This window comes from Protomyctophum parallelum (assembly GCF_964188405.1).
Source record: "Protomyctophum parallelum genome assembly, chromosome: 6".
Lineage (NCBI taxonomy): Eukaryota > Metazoa > Chordata > Actinopteri > Myctophiformes > Myctophidae > Protomyctophum > Protomyctophum parallelum.
Window position 1 is genome coordinate 12,691,167 of NC_139701.1, and position 10,640 is coordinate 12,701,806.

The 10,640-nt window shown below is 40.4% G+C and overlaps 2 protein-coding genes across 3 annotated transcripts; one reads left to right on the top strand and one right to left on the bottom strand.

Annotated features, from left to right (window-relative positions):
• Positions 1-899: 899 nt before the first annotated feature.
• LOC310860504 (NADH dehydrogenase [ubiquinone] 1 alpha subcomplex subunit 11-like) lies at positions 900-4,122 on the bottom strand. The gene is made up of 4 exons (XM_083767455.1): positions 3,989-4,122; positions 2,798-2,890; positions 1,659-1,781; positions 900-1,114 (listed from the first exon to the last, which is right to left on the bottom strand). Exons 1-4 carry the CDS (start codon positions 4,065-4,067, stop codon positions 1,002-1,004), a joined length of 408 nt encoding a protein of 135 aa, XP_083623581.1. The 5' UTR covers positions 4,068-4,122; the 3' UTR covers positions 900-1,001.
• A 175-nt stretch (positions 4,123-4,297) lies between these two features.
• Positions 4,298-7,041, top strand: vmac (vimentin type intermediate filament associated coiled-coil protein). 2 transcript variants are annotated; one of them, XM_083767057.1, is made up of 3 exons: positions 4,298-4,319; positions 4,931-5,245; positions 5,934-7,041. In XM_083767057.1, the coding sequence occupies exons 2-3, from the start codon at positions 5,052-5,054 to the stop codon at positions 6,343-6,345; spliced, it is 606 nt and encodes a 201-aa protein (XP_083623183.1). In that variant the 5' UTR covers positions 4,298-4,319; positions 4,931-5,051; the 3' UTR covers positions 6,346-7,041. The 2 variants fall into 2 exon arrangements, with proteins under 2 accessions (XP_083623183.1, XP_083623182.1); XM_083767056.1 differs by lacking the exon at positions 4,298-4,319 and having other exon boundaries at positions 4,338-5,245.
• Positions 7,042-10,640: the final 3,599 nt, after the last annotated feature.

The following is a 10,640-nucleotide window of genomic DNA, read 5'->3' on the forward strand; positions in this document are numbered from 1 at the left end:
ATGAGCTCAGGTGATAAATTATTTTAAACATTATTTTAAAATTAACAGTCTAATGCGCATAAAGATTTTCTCCCCAGGTAGTTAGAATTTATCTTACCTTTATTATTCATTCATATTACATAATTGACTCATTCTTTGTTGGGTTTTATTATTATTGTTGTTGCATTATTTTAATTAGAAGCCTGTTGTGAGGCTTAGATGTAATGTTGCTTTTCACCGTCTTTGCTGGCACTGGGTGGTCAGCCGAACACTGATCATGCACCCAAAAATTACTAATGAAGTTGATGATAAATGCTCATCACACTCACATCTGCTGAACCCAGACATCTTGAAAAGGCTTAATGTTTGGCCAGCAGTCAAAAACATTGTCCTATGACATTTTATAATACAGAACAAAGGCAAGCGTTCACATTTTGGTGAAGATAGGTTATGCTGGTAGCTGAGTGGAGTAGTGTATTGATCACATAACTGCTATGTCCTTGGTTTGATTCCAGATGGAGACCTGTTATGTCCATCCCCATCTCTCTGTCCTCAAGTTTCCTGTCGCTATTCTACAGTATCTACAGTGTCTACAAAATGTGAAAAGCGTGATTTGGTGCTTTAGGTCACTGGTTCCCAAACAATGGGTCAGGATCCATTTTGGAGTCGGGACCAAATACCACTTCTTTCCTTAAAATGTATAATTTCAAAATTTATTTTCTAAATAATTTCGGTAAATGTTCAATTCCATAAGTTTCATAAAACAAACATTTCACTATTTTTAAATGGGCTTATGTGATTCATTTCAAATGTTGTTGTTTTGTTTTTGTAAGTTTGGGTCACAGAAGACCCAAACTTTTGGGTCTCAAGCTGAAAAGGTTTGGGAACCTCTGCTTTAGGTGAGAGTTTAAGTCAGTATGTCATTTCCACAAACGTTTTTATTCAAGGAATAATAATTAAATATACAATATACATGTTACACCCGCCCATCCTCCTCCTGCTGCTGTCTCGCTGCCTCCTACTCAGAGTCTTGGTGGTCCATAAAGCCTCCACCCCTCCATCTTGCCAACTTTGGTGAAGAAGGCCAGAGTTCCCAGTCCAAGACAGGCTCCTGTACCAGTCATTGCACTGTGGGCTGGAAAGGGGTAAAACACACACACACACACACCAATATGAGCATGCCTGCCACGATGAAGACTTGATTTTATGCACCCTCTCCTCATTTTTAAACATTCGAGTGCTCGGATCGCAGCCTTTTCACTAGTATCTGCATTACTTCATTTATAAAATTAGAGAATGTAGAAGAATTGATATTTTGATCAATGTTTGCGTGTTATCTCTCCTATGGTATAGTACCACATCAATACAGCATGGCATTGTGGACAAAATCTTATCCAATGATAACAAAATATTATACGTTTTGGGTCTGAGACTCTAAACCTCATCAAATAGTGTTCCGTGGCTCAAATGCCAGTGGACAAAATCTTATCCAACGATAACACAATATTATACGTTTTGGGTCTGAGAATCTAAATCTCATCAAATAGTGTTCCGTGGCTCAAATGCCAAATAAATAATGGACCGGGATAGGAAAAAAGGTTGAAAACCAGAAAACGACTGCTTTATTTTTTGTGTGTATTCTGTATTGGTAGAGTGTAAGTGTCTGTAATACTACTTACTCCTTGCTCCAAGGAATATGCCCGAGGCACAGCCTCCAACAAAGTAGTTCACAGGGTCATCGGGAGCATCACGAGCCTGAGCACTGAGACACGTGGCCATACCAAAGATTGCTCCCAAGGATGCTTTAGAAACAGAAACACACACATACACATCTACCTTCAGTTCCACTGGTCGACCAGAGTGGCAGATTACAATGTTCAACAGCCATATGTAGTACTTTATACTTTAAAGCTTTTCAGAAGAGGCTGGATGTTTATAGGCCACAGCCTACAAAAGATTTTTGTTACAATTTAGGCATTCATTTAGCAGACACCTAGCCCTGAATCGCTAGCCATCGTTCAGACTGAGTGTCAGGCTAGCAATAGCATACAGTACACCCTTATCCAGAGTGAGATTGGAGTAAGTGACATGACGCTATGAAACCTCACCAGCCTACAACAGGGTATGTGATGGATGAGTTGGATTATGGAGAGATGAGTTTTCAGACAGTAGCAGCATGTTTTGTTTGGTCAATGGACTAGTTCACTAGTAGTATGACATCACTAGTACAATCCTCAGTCTTAGTTTAATTTAACTCAGACTAGTGTGAATACCTGAAGGTCATCAGTGACCAAAATGTTGCCTACTTCAAATAGATTATCCTCTTGTACCAAGCAGCTCAACTACGTTTTTCTATTTTATTATTGATGTGCATTTGCCTACACACCTGCTCCTTCTACGCCTCTCTCTAGGTGTGTGAAGGTTGTTTTCTCAACAACTCAGACTGTAGGAATTAAGATGTTGGTGCATTGATATTACTAGAATGTGATATAATGTTATTCATAGTTGCATAATATGTTCATGTCAGATATATTAAAATTAACTGTTCAAATGTGGATGATGAGATAGAGCCAGGCCCAGTATAAATAGTGACATTATTTAAAGTGAAATGTTTGTTTCTTCTAATCAGAGCCGTATGTCATAATTTCAATTGCCTCTCAAAGCTAAACTTTGAGACTCAATCGGTCACCCACAAAGTCTGCATCACTGGATAATGTTGAAAAGATACCAGTCCTGAACAGCAAAATAGTACACAGTGTGTAATTTTCTTCCCAAATATTTACATGAGATTCAAACTTTGTTGGGTCAAATTACTTACCCATGGTAACAGTTGCACCGGTGGCTCTCTGGACAGCAGCCATTGCAGAGTCAGGTTGGAATGCTACAATGTGATAGGCTGAGCCTACCAGACCTGCAAAACACAAAGCAAGAAATTTGTCAATATCAAATGCCACAAAATTGTAATAGCCTAATAGGTTTAGGTTATATCCACCTGCCCTGGAATACATTGTAGTATGACGCATATCCACTGACAAGCCCTAGATTCGATACACCACCAAGACACCCATGTACCTGTCTAAATACTTCCTTAATGTCAACGAAGTCCACAGTCCACACCCACAAGACCAGAGGGAGTTCAACAAACCATGTGCAACCCCGATTCGGCACAAACAAGGGACAAAATGTATGTCGCTGCTATGCCACCAAAATGTTTAAAGCCCTACCAACAGTCATTAAGACATGCAAATCCATTGACTCCTTCAAAACCTCCCCCAAAGGGCCCCTACGGACGGCTGCAATTCGAAACTGGCCCCCGTAAAATAAATCTGAATCCCCCACCCACCCCTTTTCCCCCTCACTGTATATGTTTATTTTCCCTTTTTACCTCTATGATGAGTTCCTGTTTTGATTATATAGTTGTGTATATTCGTACGTCTCTAATTGTTTTGATGAATTGAAAAAGCTGGGCCCTATTGTAAACAAGTGTAATGCTTTATGGTGTCATCCACTCACTGTTAACAGTTGTTGTATTGAGTTGTACTTGAAATGTACTGTAATTCAGCAAACTATTAGTAAATCAATCAATAAAAAAAAGCCCTTACTTACAATTAGCTACAATATGTGTACGGGTGGAGAGAAGACAATTAACTGGTCTTTTGGACACTATTATTCACTGGGGACAGTGTTGGGGGAGTTCAAATGGGGACAGTCACACATACATTACAGATACACCACCTGCAGTAGGCAGCTAAAGGATAAAGGTGTTAGAACAAAGGCATTACAACTAAGTTCGTAGAGTCACGCTGCCAATTAACACGTGACAATTAATATAAGTAAATTAATCATAATGCTCACAAACATGAATGAATGCTGCAGTGTTTACTAGTAGCTAAGTGACGTTAGCTAACATGCTAGCCAGCCTGAGTTGTCATAGCTTCGCCTGTGCTGTTGTTGTTCCATGATCTTTACGCAGACAAACGCCGGGTTGTTTGAATGACATGGTGTTTACCTAAAGCAGTGCCTAGTTTGGTGGTGATCCATGTCTTCTCAACACAGTCTTTGCCCTCCTCGAGTTCCCAGTAACCCATTTTGGATTTGATTTCACATCCAAGGACATATAATACACACACACGAACGACACTGTCTGGTTTTCTCTCGCGAGACTACAGTGAAACTTTATTGACACATCGTCAGAAGAAAATAGCCGATCTGCAAGCACACGGCGCGTTGCATTCGCCACGGGTTGTGAGCTTGTAGATCGGCTCCATCAGAAACGCTGAGCCAAAAAGGCTGCTGATGATGACAGGACAGCTTGGACCATATCCGGGTCATGTCTACAGGTGAGCATCATGTTGCAGAAAAACTCCTCCAGACAGTTATGAGATATAAACAACATCCTCCATCGTTGCTGCTGAGTGATAGCCCACCCGATGGCTCAGCCAGAAACCACCTTAATAGAGTTGTTTTCTGGGGTCGCGACAATCGGTTACAAAGCTAAACTAAATAAATTTGACTGGGATCTGGATACATGACGTGTCGCCAAGGAAACCGTTATGTTAGCATTTTATTTGAGCTATCCACACAGCCATCCAATGTGTGTGGAACTATAGCATTGACTTTCATTATGGGCATGGCAGAGAATGTAAACAGAGTAGACTAAAAGTAAACCTTATTCAGACTTTGGAGATGCTACTGCATGCTTTATTTGCAGTGTAGTAATAAGATTAGCTTAGCTTACTTAATGCTAGGCGTGGTGCCTCGATCCTCCTAGTATCATAATAGTCATTTAGCTCTGGTCCATACTAATGCCAATGCAAAGGAGCTATGGACCAGAGCTAATAATCATAATGTTAACCAGAAAGACTGTATAAAGCCTACAGTAGAGAACAGGTCAGACTTCATTGAGTTTCTGTATTGCTGTTCTTATCATTCTTCTCACTGTTATTTTCAGTTCCTGAGAAGCCACCCTGCCCTCACCTGTGTGTTAATGTCCTATAACTTGATGTAAGCTCCGGTGTGACTATACCGGTAGCAGTCCTTGGGCGAGAGGCCAGCTCCCAGACGTCAGTGACATGTCAAACTCGCCGTCCCCAGTCCAAATCAGAGAGGCGAACGTCCACCTAGCAGCCGTGCACCGGCGCGTGGCAGAGCTGGAGGAGAGACTGCAGGCAGCAGAGAATACCGTGAGGGAACAGGCCGAGAGTCTGATACGCAAGGATGAACAGATGAGAGCTGCCTCTCAGGATATAACGGAGACAAAAGACAGGTGAGGAGAGCAGTGGGTTGTAATAAAGAAAAGTGACTACGGGCCAGGCCACAGTGCACCTTAGCTGCCTGAGAGACAGCCATGCCATTTAGTAGAATATACAATGTACGCATTTAGAAGATGCTCATAAGTCATAATCCAGAGCGATTTACAGTAAGCATAGATAACAGAAGGCAATACATACATAGAAATAGACATCTAGGATCATAAGTAAACCAATAACCTATCATCAACAGTAGAATATCCAAAGAAAATAATCTGTACATTGAAACTATAAACACTATAGGAGGACACTGTCTACATAACATGTTATCTAAATTGCATTGTTAGCCTTTATATAATAAGTCTGTAAAGTGAGTCTTCAGACTACGGTGGAAGATTGGGTGTGAGTCTGCAGTTCTAATTGCAATGGGGAGTTAATTTCATACTAAACAAAACACTGATATCTTTAAGCGATATAAGAAGAGAGTGCATTTAGTTGATGACAATTATCTACTTAATAACTTTATTGAACAATGCTTCTATCCATCTGGACGTAATGGTCTGTAAAGATTATGTGGGGAGAAAAAGAGTGTATTGGAGTTTACCGTTTCCTACGTGAACTGTATCCTACGCACCTGTCATCTACTGTATTCCTTAGGCGTGCAGAAGCTCCTTTGTCCTAATGCTCACGTTCTCTTTTTCACAGAGAAATCTCTTTTCTTAATGAAAAGCTTTGCCGGTATGAGGAGACCATCCATCACTACCAACAGTCCTTGAAAGAGAGAGAAACGCTGATTGTTCAGCTGCAGCACCGTTGCCACCTGCTGGACGATATCTGTAAGAGCAGACCCACTCTGGACAGCATGCTAGCGCTGATGGCCGAGGCAGAGAGACTCGGACCCGTAGCTGGAGTGGTAGGAGGGCCAGGGGAGTCGGGTATGGCCAACTGTTCCCTGACAGATGTGCAGTCGAGCTGCAGCCCTAGCAGAGTACTACCAGTCTCTGACTACTGCAGCCCCAGTAGAGTTGTTTCCAACCACAAAGACTTTTCTCTGAGCGAGGACGATGATGTAGACAGTCAGGACATGGATGACATGGGCTTTGGGACCACTGTTTAGACTAGTGTGAGCAACTTGGGTTTGGACTACTGATGGCAATCAAAACATTTTTGCACCAAGCTACAGTATGTTGGACTAAGCTTGGCAAATTAATATGAATGAAAGAGATTGTCATTGGGACCTACTGTTGAGCCAGCCCATTAGATTGATATACATTTAAGTTACAGCCTTGCATTATGGGTCTAGATATACAGTAATGTAGGATGGTGGAGGCATTGCAACAACACCTGGGCCCATGGTGATGCTAGCATCAATAGACTTGTCCAAGAGGAGTGTGCCCCCACCCCACATAAAATAACGAAACAAACCGAAACACAGATAATCAGAATAAGAAACTGGTACAAAGTCACTGTGGTAAAAAGAAATGGCCCAAGTTGCCCATCTACATTATCTCCAAATGTTTGCTGCGGGTCATTAGATTTATTAAGGTACAAAGTGCATTATTTTAGCAAGTCGTCAGTTGACAAATTGTCAGACGAGTCTTACAATAATTTTGTTACAGGGCACACCTTGTCTCACAAGAGAATTGAACCCTTGTTTTCAAGTTTGTATATTAATATCCAAGTTTGATGCCTTAACCTCATACTTCATCACATGACAATGTCACTCGTTGCTAAGCCAGAAAAGCAACACCATCGTGCAATGATGATAAGGGTACGGTCACGCCTGCATTAGAGCCCATTGTAGCCAACGCATACTCCGTCAGATGCATCGATTTACCATAGTGCTGTGGGTATATATCCGGCTTTCTGGTGTGTTAGACATGATGAAGAAAAAAAGTTAAATGCCTGGTAAACCAGGGCTTTCTTTTCCTGTTGGTTGACACCCGGTCAAATTGACCAATGTTGGGCTCCACACTTTGGAGCCCAAAAGCGCCGCCTCAAAATGCCACAACGGGGCACACACCTTTGCTCCTTGAACAGGATACTTGCGTCACGCTTCTGAAGAATGTGTGAGACTGTGCCCTTAATTAGGCTCTAGATACTGCTTTACGCAGCTAATACAGTGTTACTATGTTTTAGTTTTTAGTTTGCATGTATGTCAGTATTTCCTCTTATCTTGAAATTAATAATTTATTAAATATTAATTACATTTTTCACTTATGCAATCCAGGTTTTATCGTTACATCTTTTTTTTATTGATCTTTTATGGTTTCCCACCCCTCATATAGTGCATTGTTGAAGAGGAATTGGCAGAATGACCACATAATTCAGCTCAAATAATTTAAGATTGACATATGAGATTCACTTTTACATGGCCAGTGTTGTACATATAGAACCGGTCTGAATTGCATAAGTGGAGAATCCTTTTTTCTTTTAGATTTTTTTATGTCAGTGAGAAAGCAACCAAAGTGAATGTAATGACTGAAGGCCTGCCTTGTTAACAAATTAATTATGAAATAATTGAAAGTGAAACCAAAATCTTCTTGGTCTCAACTAGGTCTATATAACTGCTAATTACTTAAAGTAGTCCTGTAATGAATGACTGAATCATGAATTATTAATCATCAGTTACACAACTGAAGCTTTGTATGTTCCTCTTAATAGCACTATTGGGATTACAAACATGTTTATAGGCTAATACAAGTGTAAATGTACTCTATACACTTTAGCAATGCTTTCACATCTTCTCAAATAGTTCACCCACAAAATGACCTTTTCTATCAATTACTCACCCCATGGAGCCTTGAATTCATGGAGTTTTGATTTGTCGCATTCCTGATCTAACATTCCAAGAATTAATTCAATTAAATCAAACTCCACAACAACTCTCACAGTGTAATCCAGTGTGGACTACTATCCAGGTTATAAAATCTTTTAAATATAGTGATGCTCTTGTTAAGATTGGCGACGGTGTCTTATTTACTTAAATTCATCATATATTGGAATATTAGATCAGGAATGTGACAAAAACTAATGAATCACCATGATTTCAAGGCTTCATGGGTTCAGTAATTGAAGTCATAAAAAGTAATTTTGTGGGTGAACTATCCCTTTAAACTTATTTTATAATTTAAAGGAGAAAACTGTTGAACGGTTGTAGCTGTTAGCATAGTCTTTGAGATTTAATAATTGCACTTCAAATGTATTTTGATGTATGTAGAATTTACTTAATGGGGACCACTGCAGAGACCCAGGGGATTGAATCCTCGCAAGGCAATCACTTGTTACCGGTTCGGTTCAGTACATCAAATACAGAGAGACAGTTCGTCTGTAGTGCCTCAGTAGGGACCTGGAACCACAGGCAAAACAATGCCTCTAGCATTGGCCAGGTGTCCCAGCGAACACAATTGGTCAATGAGACGAGTACTACAACACCCTACACCAGTACACCCTCCCTAAAGACCAACGAGCAGTGGTCGGCAACGACAAGGAGAATTGTGAATTGACAGAATGACCAAATTGGGAGAAAAGGGTGGAAAAGATTTTTGAAATATATTGAAATGGAAAGAATCCAATAGGCCCAATCTCCTACTCTACGGACTTTAATGAAACAACATGGAGCTCTATGCAAAACTTCCTGCTGGGCTGTCGGCGCCATTTATTATGCCACTGAAACCCTGATGGTTCGTCATGCTTCCTGATCGAATTTACAATATGGTATCCTGTGCTCTATTCTGTAAATTGCAGAGTTTTGGCTAATAATATGGCTTAACAATGAAATATATTTCCAAGAGTTAGTAATTGAACCATTCAGATTCTTAGAGAAGTTCCAAATACCTCAATACAACTTTTTAAGATATGTGCACTTGTGTTCTTCATACTACATATCTGTCAATACAAGTTGATGTACAGGTTCCAGCATGTAATATTCCACAGTATGAAGTGTCTTGATGAAGAAATAATGATATTGATAAAAACAAATTTTATTTTGATTTGACTGGTACTCTTGAGTACCAGATCACTGTTGTCAACCAGGCTGCTGGCCAGTCCATTGAAATGCTGGTTGGTGGTTGTTTTACTTAATGTTTCCGGTACTCACCGGCTTAATTGACTTGGCAGCTAATTGGCTTGCTGCTTTTGAGAAATATTTGAGAATCTATTGTTATCAGTTTGAAAGTGATTTCTGCACAGACAATAATGGTTCATAATAACCACTGCTGATGGTCTATTGTCTCTCCCTGCTGTTACTGATGTGTACTGTCCGTATCTTTTCATTCCCTATGCGCGACTGCCTCATACTTGTGTTACTTAAAATACTACCGTACTTTTTATCGTGGCTATAGGCTATATATGTTTTTGTGTGTCTATGCTGGAAGGAATCCACATGGAAGCTACTGTATATGTAACAGATAGCAGCATTTCTGTTCTGTTCGGTGCTGATCTGTGAAACCTTACATTTCAGTTGTAAACCAGAAATGTCTTTTATAACCATCACGCCTGACAACATGAATAAATTATTTATTTTATACTCTGCTGGTTGGTTGTTGTCATGTTTGAATCGGTTTAAAATAAAGTTAGTGTTAGAAGGCCATAACTTTTTAGTTTTTTGTAAGATCAAATGTGTTATGTTGGCTCTGGCCTGGAGTATTATGGACATGTACCATCCCCCATGGCCAACATCACCAATGTTTTATCGAAAATAGCTTGTCACACCTCCAATCCTCATGGACAACTTTATTTATTTAGTAATCCATTACTTGTTTGAGCTCCTATGCACAGCTTTGTGTGTCTGTATGAGCATGAAATGTGCTCAGCTGATTGACTGAGCATGGTAGCCTATGTGATGTACGATGATAAGAGCGCCCCTCACTTCACACGAGTGATTTTTCATCCCCCCTGGGCGCGTTCCTGGGGGTCTCGAATCTCGATGTTGCCGGGACCCCCCGCGGACCCCCATACGGTACAGTTGCACCGCTCACTTCACACAGGTGTGATTGTATTACTATATTTGAATTACTACCTGTAACGAATGCTCTCACTCCCTCTCACTCAAGAGTTCCACATATGGAGATGACAGAGACATCTAGCGCTATACTGACATCATAGTTACTGACATCAGGTCAATGTAGAAACTCCATATATGGATAGACAACTATAGCATCGTCATTGTGACACGCATCCACAGTTGACTCACTGGCATCGTCATCGTCACAAGCATCCTTAATTAAGTTACAACCTATATATCTCAACGATATTTGGCTTTATATATACTTTATATACTTTACATATATTGTTGTGTCAGGGATTTAGACATATTGGTTAGGTTCTATAGGTACAGGACAACTGCCGTGGGCGGGTTCTGAACTCTGACAACCAGTCCCCAAAACTCTGTGTTTTTACAATGTTATATCA

What these genes read in the sequence shown, in the direction of transcription:
- LOC310860504 (XM_083767455.1), bottom strand. Translation starts at nt 4,067, where the DNA reads ATGGGTTACTGGGAACTCGAGGAGGGCAAAGACTGTGTTGAGAAGACA. An exon ending in CAAACTAGGCACTGCTTTAG is followed by an intron (nt 2,891 to 3,988) that starts GTAAACACCATG and finishes TGTGTTTTGCAG; the next exon opens with GTCTGGTAGGCTCAGCCTAT. An exon ending in CGGTGCAACTGTTACCATGG is followed by an intron (nt 1,782 to 2,797) that starts GTAAGTAATTTG and finishes CTGTTTCTAAAG; the next exon opens with CATCCTTGGGAGCAATCTTT.
- vmac (XM_083767057.1), top strand. Translation starts at nt 5,052, where the DNA reads ATGTCAAACTCGCCGTCCCCAGTCCAAATCAGAGAGGCGAACGTCCAC. An exon ending in ATAACGGAGACAAAAGACAG is followed by an intron (nt 5,246 to 5,933) that starts GTGAGGAGAGCA and finishes TCTTTTTCACAG; the next exon opens with AGAAATCTCTTTTCTTAATG.